Consider the following 15,557-nt stretch of genomic DNA (forward strand, 5'->3'; position numbering starts at 1 on the left):
TGCTAAATATGTACTTACTGACCACGCAAGCCGATAAAGTTGACATGCAAGTCATAGCTATACAACAAAAACTTGAATGTAGCTTAAAAACAAGAATATGGTGCGCAAATTTTAATTTATCGAGGGTTATTTTACACAGTTCACACAGGTTCTAAATTATATACACCGAATCAAACCGTGGAAAATATATTCAAATAAGAACTGCGTTTTTATTTCATACACGGATTATGGTTGCAATATTTCCTTGTAACACGTTTTTCTTTTTTCAGACAGCATCATCAATAAATGTCAGTAAATTGGAAAATAAAATTGGATCCAATTACTGGGTACTGTTTAGTGGTACATTTGTACTACTTAAAAAAACAGTGATGAATCTTTGAAGATCATAATTTTATTGTTATCACCTCAAATAATGTGATACCTACATACACCCTCACTAATATTCAGTTAAAATTTCCCACACATTGGAAAGAAACCACACAAACAGTATATTTATGAATCAGGAATGGAGCTCTTTTGGACCTACAGCTATTATCCACCTTTGCTCATCTTTGGAAAAAAAAAAAAAAAAAAGCTCTTAAGTTCAGTCCATTTCTGCAAAATGTATTTTGGTTTGTAATTTTTTAGCCTGTATATGAATTAGAGAAGATCCACTTTTAAAATTCATTAAAATTCACCTCTGAATATCTCTAAAAGTGGAGCAAACAGCTTGTCTTTCTCCTGGAGGCGTGATGTCTCTGTGGTGAGGAAATTGGGCTCCATATGCTGGTCTAATCCGGCCCAGGTGGTCCTGTCCGCTTCTATTAGACGAGGTTCCTGCAGGCCAAATCTGAATCGGAGAGCAAAGCCGAGCCACGGTGTAATCTTAAGCTTTCCTCCAGATCACAGCAGAACCGCGAAGGGAAAGCTCTGGCTCTCATTCTGAGACCTGTGCCCTGAGTTAGAGACACTTTTTATTCTTTCAATAAATGTGTGTGGAGAGAATAATTGCAGAAATTAATGCCTCTAAAACCTTTTGTTTGTCAAATGAAAAATAAAGTGCAGAAGTCACAACAGAAATTCACTGAATGAACCGGTAACAGAATTAAATGCAGAATTTTCTTTTAATGTTTCAAAGTTCAATTAAAGTGAAAAATAAATCGTTTTATGAACAGAGTGAATCAGCTTTTATTAAGAATTCTGAGAAACGACACAGTTAATATGCTGGCAATATAAAAATAAATAATATCCAATAAATAAATTAATAAATATTATAAATATTTTATTTTTAAGGTTTCCTATGCGTCTGTTCAAGTCTAACTTTTATCCAGACTTAAATTCATACAAATGTAAAAACATACAAATTATGAATCATATTTTTCTGTTGTGGATGGATGTATATGTGAGTGCACTGTAAAAACACAATCTTACTAAATATTTTTGGTCTAGGTTCTCAAGCAAATATATGACTACACTTGAAAAAAGGCAAAACTAACTTGCAAGTAACTTTTCAGCAGATTACAGTGCCATCCTACAGCACAATCAAGTTACCACATTAACTTGAAAAAAATGATATATATATATCAAAAATGACTTGAAATAACTTTTACTTTGTAATTTAACACCTTGAAATTGGGCCTCTGTCTCTTTCAAACCTCCTTCAGGAAGTCATCACAACATGGCTCCTCTATTAACCCTTTAGCAACGTTTTTACCAGTGTTGCACTGAGAAGTAGCTCCTATAACGAGCTCAGCAGATGAGCAGCTCCACCAGGTGTTTGCTAATTGCTGCTGGCTAGTCTGAAGGTGCTGAGTGGAGGAGTCACTCAGCTTGGAAACCGCAGCTCTGAGGAGGAGCTACGCTTCGAAGGCGGGGCTAAGTCCACCCACGTGTTTTGCAGCTCAATGGTTGCCATGGAGATTGAAGGATTTCTCAAACGTGTAAAAAAAGAATCAAGACAACTTTCCAGGTCTGTTTTTGATGAAGGAATATTATTATAACATAATGTAACACTAAAAAAAATTTGATTTTAGATAATGCTGCCCCTTTAAGGAATTATTTACTTAAAACAAGTTCATAGAATAAGTTACTTTTAACTTGGTTTTGTATAATTTCAAGTGTACTGAGATATTTGCAATAGAAACCAGATCAAAAATACTTTTTAAGATTTGTGTTTTTGCAGAGTGAGATGCCTTCACTGCCCTGCTGGCTAAATTAAAAGCTAACAACGTCCAACTGCAGCTCCTCATTTTAATTCGCAGCTCCCCTCTGCAATCAGACAGTTGAGTTTCTTCCACCACGCCTCCGACAGGCTCTTAATCTTATCGGGGGTTTTCTTCCTCAGAGTCATCCTCTGCTGCTGGACCACGTTACTGTCCATCTGCTGGAAGCTAGCTAGGATAGCGCCATCAAACGTGTCCTTCAGGTTCTTCTGGGTCAGCGCTGAGCACTCTGTGAAGCCCACCGCCCCGAGCTCCAGCGCCAGCCTGCGGCCTTCCTCGGTGCTCACTGGCCGCTGCTGGTTCTGCGCCAGGTGGATCAGAACCTGCACGTCTTCTCTCAGGTCCAGCTGGGTGCCGACCAGGACCAGGGGGACGCCGGGGCAGAGCTGCTGGATCTCAGGGGCCCATTTGTTGGTGAGGTTTCGGAAGGAGCAGGGGCGCACCACGCTGTAGCAGAGGAGGAAGACGTCGGCGTTTCTGTAGCAGAGCGGCCGGAGGCTCTCCAGCTCATCCTGCAGGGAGAAGAGACAGAGGAGACCGACGTCTCACATCAAACTTCTACTAAAGACGTCTTTAAAAAAGCTGTAAATCCCCTAAAAAACCTTAAAAATGTGTTTGTTAGGGAATGTCTACAGCTGAAGAATTAAACTTCTGCATTTTGGTGCCTCCATATAAGGTGATTTATTGACTAGAACCACTTTATTTAATAAAAAAAATACATATTTTTATCTATGCACAAGATTTACTGAAACTGAGTCAAACCAAAGTGAGTTTTCATTTGGACCTGTTGGTCTAAAACACAGGTTTTCTCCATTTTCACATGTGGAGTAATCTGAATAAATGTTGACAGGATAAAACAAATGTAGCACATTATAACCACTTATTAACCCAAACATAAAGACTCAATAAGAAAATATTCCACATTTGAGGTGTTTCAGCAGAAATTGGGTGTTCAGTCATTTAATAAACATCAGGTACGTCTAGAAATTCATATGTTGACTTATATTTGAAGTTCTTGCAGATTTAGTCAAATTACAGCCACACATTTCAGAATATGCAACACGACAAACCGACACATAATGATAATATGAAGTAAACTGGAAATAATACATTGTTCTTGTATTTTTTTTTTACATATAAAACTCTGACACCCCTAAATAAAATCCAATGCAGTCAATTAAATTCAGAAGTCCCTTTAATTTTTCTCATTTAGCAATTCAGCAATTATTACTAAATTATGTGAAGTTATGAATACTTCAGTGTTTCAAAATAAATATTTACCCATTTTTAACTTTTGCCACATTTTGTCATGTTCCAACTAAAAACTTCAAAGTCTTTGAGTGGAATATTATCTAATAATATAATATTGCGTGATATAAACATATATACCAATATAAAGTGTGCCATGCATTTTTGTTTGGATGCCTTTAGTCTCACAGTAAAGAAAAGAAAAGCTGCAAGAAGCTGTAAAAGATTTGAAACTGAGTTTCACCTTCCTGAAGGAAGGTACGTTAAACGTATTTCAAAGGCAGATCAGGTGTTAGAATGGCCCAGTCAAAGTAGAAACCTTAATCAAATTTAGGGTAAACTTGAAAATTAATAAAAACAATACATAACAAATCCTTTCTCCACTGATGGGCTAATAGAGTTAAATCAAAACAACTTGTTTTATCAGCGTTTTCATGCAAAATTCTTAAAGAAATATAAAATTAATTTAATATTTAGTTCAGCTCAGGGATAATAAGATCATTAATAAAATGAGAGTAGGAAAGGTGAATTATTCAATAAATCATCTAGTTAATGTTTGATAAGGAGGTTGCTGAATTAATTTCCGCCTGTATTTCACATCTAATCCAGTGGTGTCCAAAGTGTGGCCAGGGGGCCATTTGTGGCCCTTGAAATGATTTTGTTCGGCCCCTGATCAGAAGTCAACAATAGTAAGAATTTGTTGACCAAATTGGCAAAAATTTGTCCGAAATCCTACCAAGTATTTATATATTTTTTTGTACTCATTTTGATCTAAATAACTGCAGTATTGGTTACAAATGCAGTAACCCAACGTTAAATCTGCCATTTAGCCTGCGGCAATAAGCAAACACTCAATTAATTGCATGATATATTAAAATGAGCACTATAATTTATATTCTGATTAAATAATTTTTGAAGGGNAATTTTCTTTAAAAGACTTCATAATCAGTTTTGTTTATGGTTTTGGTTGTGTGTGGTTTTTATTCCTTTATATTTGTTATTTTTGTTGTGTTTTATTTTGTAAATTTAAAATATGTTCCAGTTCCAGTGTGAGGTGTTCTTGCATTATTACAGCATTATCATTATATTAGCTGAAAATGGCCTCAGAACGACAATATTATCATTTATCGCAATAATTTCTGGGACAATTTATCGTCCAGTAAAGCTTGTAATTGTGACAAATTTTCATTATTGTAAAAAAAATGGATTAAAATGTAAAATAAAACAATATGTGTATAGTTATTGGATATATTGGCACCACCATGTTACATCAGGAGGATTTTCTGAATCCTGTCAGTCTGTTTTATTGTAAAGTCTAAATCTTTTCCCCTCAATTCTCTTTTTATATGTAAAAAGCACTAAATAAATGGTACAATTAACATTATCACAACAAGAATAGTTATTACCTTTCTTAATAAAAACACCTTAATTAGCAGATTCTTATGTTACTGCATCTGTGGGATGTTTTACAGGGAAATAAGGGTAAAACTGGAAGACTGTAGTTTTCTTTTTATCCTGTAGGGGGCGATGCGGAGCTACCACATAGGTTCAGACCAGGACAGCAAGGTGAAGACAACAGAGAGAAAACGATCTACCAACAGAGGAACCAACCAGAGATCAGGAACAACTTACATTAACTGATCCATCAACTGGGCCCCATTTCTACCATGGCGACGCAGGGAAGAAATGATCGGAGTTTAAACTGACACTGCAGAGAGAACTCACACATGTCCGGTATTCATTTAACAAGCACAAACTCACCTGTCCAGCAGTGTCGCACAGCTGCAGTCTGACTGGTTTCCCATCAACCACAACCATCACTGCAATAAAAATCCAAAAACACCAAACAATGTTTCCCAGTTTCACACGTTAACGTTAAATCGATTCTTTGTCGGAAAACGTCGCTAAAAATGATAAGCCTCCGCAGATCAGACAGCCCACACTGTGCGTAATTCCCACACCGCGCCTCGCTGACAGTGGAGCTCACCGGTGAAGTTGTCAAACGCCGTGGGAACGTACTCCGTGGGATACCCGTTGGTGGTGTAGCTCACGATGAGGCTGGTCTTGCCCACGGCTCCGTCTCCGACCAGGACGCAGTTCACTTTGCACTCAGGAGTGGAACCGGACCAGCGGCGCTTTGCGCTCTGTGGGAAGTCACGGTTCTTGAAGCGCCGCGGCGGGACCGTGGGTCGGTCTCCACCGTCAAACGGCTCTGAAACGCGGCAGGGCTTCTGGTTCCCCACGTCGCGGGGTAACATGCCTCTCTCTATCGATTTGGTCCTAAATAGTGCTCGGTTTAGTCGCGCAGCTCCATCTTCCTCACGCAGCTCCGTTGACGCTTGAGTTGGCAGCAGCAGGTCGGTAAGCGGGTTTACTGTGAAGTGTGTCAGTGGTGTAAAGCAGACTGAAGTTTCTCTGCGCAGCGGGAGCAGCTGATTGGCATTCTCTACATCTGTCATGGTCGTGCGTCTTAAGAGGCTTACTGAGCAGAACACCATCTGAACCTCCAGGGCTTTCCAGTGAAACCAACCCAGCTTACTGGAATCCTCTGACCCAAACACACTGCCTACCTATTTAAAAAAAAATAAAAATAAAATAAAATTATATATATATATATATATATATATATATATATATATATATATATATATATAATTCAAACTCACTTTGCTCACATTTATTATTTTATTATATGTTATACCAATATGAAAGTTTGTAAAAGTAGAATTTTTTCCCCTAAATTATGAGTTAGAAAAAAAAAAAATAATATAAACGCAGATACATTTCACAGCTTTGAAAACATTTATTTTCAATCTGCCTTTTAAAACTTTAAAGATAAGAAAGAGTTCTGTCGCCCTCCAAAGGTCAACACACTAACTGCAACAACAAACTTAGTCATGGACAGTTCCAGTCCTGTAAAGCAAAAGTTTATTTATTTACGACCTTCACAATAATTACATCATAAGATAAATTAGAAAATAAGAAATTAAATTAAGTTTGACTAAGAAAAATATATTAAAATTGGCAGTGAAATACCAAAATAATTGTCATTTTATCAGATTTCCTTAGGTGAGCTGTGGATCATATGCAGCTCCTAATTGTATGAGCAAATAGTGCATTATTGTGAAGTGGGAATAAAATGATATTTTCTTAGGTTTTTAAAAATAATTTTTTTAGATAATCTGAAAAGTGTGGCACGGATTTGCCTTTTGGACAGTGTAATATGACTATAGTATCATGTCTGTAGCAGTCGTTAAAACATTAGCATGTTGTAGAGTCTATAGCATAAGATCCCAACAATTAAGGCTGAAACAATTAATCAGATTAATCATTATGAACTGATTAATCAAATAGTCATCAACTAGTTTAGTAATCAATTAATCAATAACTAAAGTAAACAGACTCAAAAAAAGCAATTTTCTGAAAAACAATATTCACAAGTTAAGGAAGTTAAACCAAAAATTTACAAAAATATTCATTTAGCTTTTGAGATTATAAAAAACTTCTTTTTGTGTAAATATGTCCTACCCAGAACTTCCCATGTGGCAAAGATTTAGCTTCACCTGGTCCAAATTCTGTAAAAATCTCCTATTAATCACCTTTTACTATCCAGTTATTGATTTAAAATATCAACCCATCAGCCCTAAACTGCATTGAAAGGGCTGAGCTTCACACATGTTGCTGTTAGAAGAATATTTGCATTTTAGCTGCAGATGCATCCTTTTCTACAAATGATCAGGCGTACCCTAAAGGAAAGCTGTTTCTGCATTTTAGGTTATAAATTATTCATTTTAAAAAAATAAAGGAATGTACTTATTTGTATGTTTGCACATTTTTAATATTTTTAAACTATGAAAAATATCTGCATAATTTGACAAATGTGACACATGACACAAATGACAAATCAGAACTAAAAGAAAATTAAAAAATCTATGAATAAGTGCGAGTTACAAAGATAAATTCTATACCTTATCTTTTATTTTTGTAGCCATTTTGTTGTTTGGGTCCGAGACTGAAACAAGATGCATTACAAAGAGGTCAAAATTGGTTCCCTCTATATTTTTTACTTTTATGAATGTGGAACTTAGAAAACAAAAAAAGACCAGGTTGATAATAAATGTGGCAGAGGAGTTTTCATCTTTAAATCTGTGATACAAAACAAAACAAAAAGAGGAAGAAATCTGGTTTGACGTTACTGGAGATCAGAGCAGCGATGTGTCATGAGCATTTCAAAAAATAAAAAATATACATGTACAGAAGACTCTGGATAAAGTTGGAAATATCAGGTTCGATGCAGAGGTGTATCCAAAAATTATATTCAAGTAAGAGTAGTGATACTTCAACATATTTATTCTCAAGTAAAAGTAAAAAGTATTTGGTAAAAAGTATATTCAAGTACTGACTAACTGATCAAATTATCAATAATTTAATCTTTAAAAATGACATCAACAAACGGACCAAAACGGACAAAATATAAAATTTGGTTAAAACATGTTTGCTTTTTTTATTTTGCGATGCTTCATAATAAAATTACTCAAGTAAAAGTAAAAAGTATGGCGCAGTAAAAATACTCCTGAAAGTAAATGTTTTTCAAAAAGCAAATGTAATTGAGTAAATATAACTAGTTACTACCCAACTCATGTTCAATGGGTGTGAATACTTTTGCATGCCACAGGCTCCCTTTCAGCATAATGCTCTACAACACAGAGGAACAAATTGTGTGAAGCATAAAATAATCTTTAACCAGCCGCTGACATCTCTGCTTAACAGGATTAAGGAGAAGTCAGTGGAAAACAGCACATTTCTGCCAGACCTGTGAAAGGATTGAGACATCGTTTGGCTCCAGGAGCTGGCACAGAAATAAACCCATACACTGGTTAATACAAAGCTGCTACTGTTGGCCTCCACCTGCTCCAGCGTCTGATAAACTAGACACCTAATCAGGACCTTTAGGGAGTCTGGGAGTGAGCAAATACATTAACTCAATTTAGAGTTTGGGATTAAATACACACAACGGCATCCCTCTGCTTTTCCTCTCTGGTTCTGCAGGGATCAGCTTCATTCCCCTTCACCCTCTCCTTATCTCTGTGTTTACCCTCTCCCACTCTTTCTGTCACTCTCTCCCCCCCTCCACGCGCCCTCCACCCTCTCGGGAGGGGCTCTCAGACTCTATAGTTATGGGCCGGGGCCATCTGTCACCGTGCACATTCATACAACCACCAGAAGGCCACAACATGTGCCGGTTTAAATGGAGAACCCAACTTTCCCAGGACACACAGGCCTGACCCCAGCAGCCCTTCCTCCCCCTCCATCCTGCAACCATCAACACCATCCAGCATCCCCAAAAACCCCACCCAGCTGCCACACCCTCCTCCACCAGCACCTCCAAGAAATACTGTCTGCATGTGAATCGGTGAATTAGAGCCCCAGCCCCCCAAATCTACACCCAAATAAGTGTGTTTAAGACGGGGTGGGTTGGAGGAGAATCAGCTGATTGGTGAACCCGATGGAGGATGGATGGAAAAGGAGCGTGGGTTTTTGTCGCTGGGAGGACAATAGGGATCGCCGGGAGGGGGAGTATCACACGCTTTTGCTTTGTGGCTCGGTCAACAGGCGTGTGCCACGGGTGTCGTCTCGCCTCCCCTCGCCTGCTGTCCAACTCCTGGAATGGACCAGAAGCCATGAGAACCGGTGCCCCGGGCCCTTTAATGAGGGGCGTGCTGTTTCTTATCAAAGATGGACAAGCTATCATTACAATCATCATTAGAAGCTGCACAATGGAGCACGCCTTCCTCGGCTATGGATGGGAAAATCCTCCGACGGAGCCGGGACGCCGGGTCCTGCAGTGGGGGGCAGAAGGTTTTTGTTTTGTTTTTTTAAAGCCTGGAGCTGTGTCAGTTTATTAAACGCTTGTTCAGGACAAATAAACCCAGAAATAATTTGTACTAAACTCTGCAAACAAACTAACAGACCTTTTCCCACTGGTGATGGCGTTCCATCTAGGCCTGTCGTCATAAGCCATTAATCAATTAATTTCTCAATAATTTCCATTTGCATGACTCTTCGTTTGTCTCTTTCTATCAAAAACTGGATGATAAAAGTCTTCAAAATGGTGCATAAAGAGACTTTATAGCTCATTTTATTTGTTGTTTTTGTTGTTTTCTTCTATTTTGGATATTTAAAATGTTTTCCAGAGCTTTCTCTGTTGAGTGCTTCCCTTTTAAATGTCGGCTACAAGGTGAAATACAGTTTTAAAGTAAAAAATGAAAAGTACTTGGTAACTGTAGTCAAGTGGATTTTTCAGATGTCTTGAGTATTTATCAACTTTTTACTTGTACTTCCTACATTTTAAGAGAAATACCTTTACAAAGCACAATTAGTGACGAATGTGCCAGTGTTTAATGCATCATAATCCTAATTGAGGTTTGAAGAAAAACTAGACTCTTATGTTATATCTGAACCAACACAGAGCATGTTGTGAACAAAAATAAAGTGATTAGAACTTTTTAAGTATTTTTAAATTATCTAAAGTGACTTTATATTCTTGAAAATTTAAATTACTTTTTACGTTTTTGTGCTGTAGTACATTTCAAAACTTGTATTTTATTTTTTTACTTTTACTTGAGTAAAACAGTCCAACCTGTACAGAAGATGATCAGGGCCACTGAAAAAATAATAATTCTGGCTTTAATCTCAGAATTGTGAGATTATTTTTTTCAGTGGCCCTGATTGTCTTCCATAAACTTGTACTTTTGGTTTTACTGGAGTACTTTTCATAAGTATCTGTACTTCTAGAGAATGTGAGACGTTTTGACACCTCCGAGTTAAATGAGGCTTGAATGAGGACCTTGATTCGGTCTGTTGCTGGTCCGTTTGGCCCTCTGGGTTAAAATGTCATGCACTGTAACTCTGCCTTCAGTTTGTCATCATTATTGTGGGCTCAGAAAACATGTTGCCGCTCCGTGGCCTTTCTTGAGAGCCTCCTCCAAATTCATTTTAATTCTGTCCGCCGACCTGCGGCCAAGGCCACAAAAAGCATTGTCATGCCGCTGAAGACGGGAGGATGTAAGGGTGAAGTGTGCGTGTGTTTTCAGGAGGATGGGGTGGGGCATGACACTGCAGCAGCGGCAGCTGGCAGCCCAGCTTGCAGGGGCCATCTCATCACAATGGACAGCCTTCCCCTTGGGGCCAGTGATTTAGGACAGGCCTCTCCGGACAGGAGAGGGACACTGGCTTTGCAGCCTCTTCTCCCCTCCTTCTCCACCGGTTCCCGTGCTCCCGCCCCAGCGCCTCCACTTACACTCTCCTCATCCAACTGTGACAAAGCTCTCTCCTGGGATGGGGAGGCGGGCCTGTAGATGGGAGCATTCCTAAGGTGTAGCAGGCTAACTCATGCCAGACACAGGAGGGGGAAGACAACAGGTGCATGTGGATCCGCTGACATCCAGCAGCAGCTGAGAGATAGGGACACGGGGGTATTATAGCACCATTATGCGCCGCTGCTGCACCGGTGGGCTGCTGGACCTGCTTTTTTTTTTTTAAACAAAACAAGGCTTTTTATGTGTAACCTAGTCTTGCTCCAACAAGCCTGTTTGTCGTCCTGCTACCTCGGCCAACACCTGCCACCGCAGCAACATCCAAAACAAGAGCTAGAGATGGCAATTACTGACTAATGAGTTAAGCTAAAGTCAGACTGAGTCGGGTACTAACTACTTACATTTACGCAATTACATTAACATTTTTGAAGAAGATCTACTTTTAGGAGTATTTTTACTACACTGTACTTTTTACTTTTGCGTTATTAGGAAGTATTTCTACTCTTACTTGAATAAAATTTCTGGATTTTCAAACATGTTTTAACCAAAAATTCACCAGACTCAGAGACACACCAGCAGATTTTGTTAATGTTTCGTAAGTTTTATTTAGAAAGAAACTGATTTGCCTGATTATGTTATATTTTCTTACTTATATCATAAATTATTGTCATCTTGGTCCTTAAAATACCAAAATTTCCACTTAGCTTCATATTTTGGTCTGATTATGTGATTTTTAAATATTATGATGTACTTGAGAAGATTGTTTACCAAATACTTTTTTACCCTTACTTGAATAATTTGGATGGCTACTTTTTACTTTTATTTGAGTAAAAATATGTTGAAGTAATCTTAATCTTACATGAGCACAATTTTTGTGTACTCTACCCACCTGTGGCTAAAGTTGATTGATCATTTCGATCAACTAACAATTATTTTTTCTTAAAAACCTGAGTTTACTCTAAGTATCAAGAGAAGGGGGTCTTTTCATGGGTACAATTTTCATCCTGAATTTAAAAAACAAACATTATTATTTATCAGCTGCATTTAATACTGACTACACAAACAGAAAATCGTGTTTTGTTTTATAAACTTAGGAACCTCTTAGTTTGCTAAATAGAAAAATAAAAGATTAAAAGAATAAAATATGTGAAACACTTAACTCCCCATGGGCACATTCATACACAAGGAATGTTTTAAAATTTCGCCATGATGCGCTTTAACTTACAGCCGCTGTGCTTATTAGCGCCATATTTCTTCCCCATCATGTAAAATTTTTCTCCGTCTTCGTAGCACTTAACGCAACTCCGTCATACAACACGGCTGAATGAGCGCTGCGGCGAAACCTCTTCTATATGTGCGGTTCTGCACTGAAAACTCTTACCTGTTTTCGCACTGCCGCCATGTTTGTTTCTGACTCCGCTTCAGAATGACCAGCGGCGCCCTCTGCTGGATGGCGGCCAAACTACAACGCCGAAAGAAGGTCTGCAGTAGTTAATTGGTAATCGAGTTGAAAAATTTGTTTTAAAAACAAACCATTAGTCGACAATTAATAGTAAGTTGATTAATTGCTTGTATAATCTGGACCTCTGGTCTGACTCACTCTAAATCCAACCCAGTGGAAAGAAAACTTGAGCTGACAGGTCTGGAGAAATCCCACCACTTCCAACCGGAGCCCTGAAATGCCCTTTTTGCACCTCGGCCCCCTGCCTCCTCCTCCTCTGTCCCTCTGAATTATGTTATATCTCAAATGAGCAGTCATACAGCAGATTGTTTGGTGTGGCCGCATTGACATAACTGGTGACAAAGCCTCTAACAGAGCGAGTGTCCTGAGGGGATAGGCAGTATTTGGTTACTGGATCGTTGATCGCTCCCCATTGTGATCCACTCTGGGTCCCATAGAAGGTTGAAAGGAGGTTTGGGGAGGGGGGGATGTGTGTGCATATGTGGGCCCACAACGCAGGTGTCTGCATCTGTTCATTTCTGGGCAGATGCTCAAGGCTGGAAAGATACAGAGGGAGAGTTAGGGACAGGGGAGGGGAGGAGAAGAGGGGCTTCTTCCTTTTACTGTTGTCTTTTAATGATTAAGCAACAACGGAAAAAATAAATAAAGTGTTTAAGACACATAGGGATCTAAATAAATTAGAATCCAATCAAAGAGCTTATTTATTTGAGTATATAATTTCAAAAAGTCACAGGGTGATGTTTTTCACATGTTGATTTCTGTCCATTCAATCTAATAATAACATAATTTTTTTAGTTATCCTTTATTTAATTATTTATTCTGTGTTCTGGCATATACTTTTATTTATTTATTTATTTACTGTCTTTCTCTCCAGAATGAATGTTTTAGAAATAATTTTTAAAAATCTATTATTTTAGTAATTGATTATTCTATCAATTATCCTTACGATTTAATTGACACATTCTACAGATTTTTCATTTAACCGCTTATGCCCTTTTATGCTGTTATAGAAACACATTAAAAGATGCAAGTAAACAAATAACTCAGTTCTGTCTTTGAATGAGAAAATAAACATTTTATTGACTAAAATGTAATAACAAAGCATTCCTGTAGTAAATTTGTAGCAGGTTAAGCTAAATCAAAACCACTTCAGATGTTTTGGGTAAAACATATTTTCAGACAAATGTACCTACATTTTGTACAGTTTTGGCTAGTTGCTGCTCTGACTGTGTTGTTCTTTCTGCAGCTGGACTTTATTGAGCCTGTACAAAGTTAACAATAAATCGATTACAAAATAAGTTAACGATTAATCAATAACTTCATCAGTTAAAGATTTTTCTATAATCAATTCATCAGGATTAATTGTTTCAGCCATAATTTTATTTATTTGTTCTTATAGACAATGAAATCCAAACAAAGATTTATCTGAAAATGAAATGCCATCTTGGACAAATAAAATGCTGTTTATATGTTTTTTAGGTTATGCCAGAGCTTTTACACACGCTAAGCCACTCTTGAAGCAGAAACAACATTAGAAGTGAAAAACTGGCTCAGTGGTCCAAAATGCAAGATGAAAGCACATTTTGCATTGTATTTGGAAATCAAGGACTCAGAGTCTGGAGAACGAGTTGAGAAGCTCAGGATTTAGTCAGTAACGATTTGGTGAGCTATAGCATCTTCAAAATTTGAAAAACACATAATCCACAGGAATAAATTCTTGAAATAAATAGCATTGTGTAAAATGAATCTATACCCAAGTTTCATATGAGCCAACCGTGAGATGCACCAGGGATAAGAAGTCATCAAGACGGTTCTCAGCAACATACAAAGTTCTTTAATGGCATGTCATTGTGTCATTTGGACCTTAATGATGCCAGCATTAACACAGAAAACTCAGCTGAGATTTCTAAGCTGAATGTAAGATACTTAGCGTTGGTCTGTTATATAAATACAAAATAAAAAAACAGACTATTACAAGAAGTGAAAACTGTGCAAACAACTCTGTTATTTATTTTGTAGATCAAATAATGTGAAAATAACAGTAGGGATGCTATGTGACATGAGGAAAACTGATAACAGCAGGAATGTAAACATTTATTGACTCCTTTGGGAGCACTGATGGTTATAAAGTCCTTTGTGCACCAAGGATGCAGCAGTCTGTCACTGAAGGAGCTTTTAGTTTGTAACAGCTTCATGCATGAGGGGGACAAAACTGTCCAACAGGGGTTACTCAGAGTCCTTATGTCTTCCACTAGGACTATAGCTAAAATAAGCTTCCTGTAAAAATAAAAGCCTTGCACTGGAACCAGAGTAACTAATTTTGCTCCACATCATGTTTTTAGCATGAGCTGAAATGACAGCTCCTTGAGCCATGAAAATACTTTTTATCGATGAGGGTAGGAAACTGATCACTTGGTATGCTAAAAATTAAATTAATAATGTTAATTAATTGACAATGTGAGTAGTGTTAATAGTCGTGTGATATGAATGTATTGGTGTTACTTATAGCTTCTGATGTTAGTTCTTGTCTTTTTCTTGGTTAAAAAAAAGACAAGAACTAAACAGGTTTAAACGTTGTTAGCATCACTACTTAGTGACGGTTAAATAACTGCAAGCCTGTAGCCTTTAAAATGTCAGTTTTTGCCGCTAGCATGATGATCGTGATTTAGCGTTAAAGTTAACTTAGCCGTTAGCCTTGAACCGTTAGCCATATTACTTCCATAATACATTGTTCAGGTTAAAACTTTATGACAAAAGGGATTAATACTTAAGAAATGGAAATGATTATATGTTTAGCATAGTTATTTTAATCAGTCTGAGTTGTGTTTATTTGACGCTTAGCCGTTAGCCTTGAACCATTAGCATCGAGCCGTTAGCCAGATTACTTCCAGATAATATACACTGTTTAGGTGAAAACAATATTTATGACAAAAGGGATACCTAAATATAGTTTTCTTTCACTCGTGTTTACTCACTTATTTATTTGCCTAATTAACCGCTACAGTCAGAAAGCACACTGGGTTTATGACGCTTTACTGGTTCCTTCTAAATAAAAGCATGAATATGAAAACATAACTGCTTGAATAATTATGGTATCCTGTTTTTATTTTTGTACATAAACTCATGCATAGAAGGAAACACTTTTAATGCATCCTTGTTTTGTGTTGTCAGTTTTCTTTGAAAGTCTAGTTCACTGTATGAATGGAAATGATTTAGCATTGTTATTTTAATCAGTCTGTGAGTTGTGTTTATTTGACCCTCTGTCTATTTACCATAACAGTTGGCATGTCGTTGCGCTAACAGGAATATTTGCTGTGGGTAAACTTGTTG

The 15,557-nt window shown here is 37.5% G+C and overlaps 1 protein-coding gene across 3 annotated transcripts; it reads right to left on the reverse strand.

Moving 5' to 3' along the window:
• Positions 1-2,025: 2,025 nt before the first annotated feature.
• Positions 2,026-12,221, reverse strand: LOC106937463 (rho-related GTP-binding protein RhoU-like). 3 transcript variants are annotated; one of them, XM_015018991.1, is made up of 5 exons: positions 12,147-12,221; positions 5,437-6,019; positions 5,211-5,269; positions 5,082-5,111; positions 2,026-2,713 (listed from the first exon to the last, which is right to left on the reverse strand). In XM_015018991.1, the coding sequence occupies exons 1-5, from the start codon at positions 12,165-12,167 to the stop codon at positions 2,225-2,227; spliced, it is 1,182 nt and encodes a 393-aa protein (XP_014874477.1). In that variant the 5' UTR covers positions 12,168-12,221; the 3' UTR covers positions 2,026-2,224. The 3 variants fall into 3 exon arrangements, with proteins under 3 accessions (XP_014874477.1, XP_014874475.1, XP_014874478.1); XM_015018989.1 differs by lacking the exon at positions 12,147-12,221 and adding an exon at positions 11,991-12,109; XM_015018992.1 differs by lacking the exons at positions 5,082-5,111; positions 12,147-12,221 and adding an exon at positions 11,991-12,109.
• Between the last annotated feature and the right edge of the window lie 3,336 nt (positions 12,222-15,557).

The sequence above is a fragment of the Poecilia latipinna genome, unplaced genomic scaffold (genome assembly GCF_001443285.1).
Source record: "Poecilia latipinna isolate Pla-1442-1.1 unplaced genomic scaffold, P_latipinna-1.0 Scaffold2355, whole genome shotgun sequence".
NCBI lineage: Eukaryota > Metazoa > Chordata > Actinopteri > Cyprinodontiformes > Poeciliidae > Poecilia > Poecilia latipinna.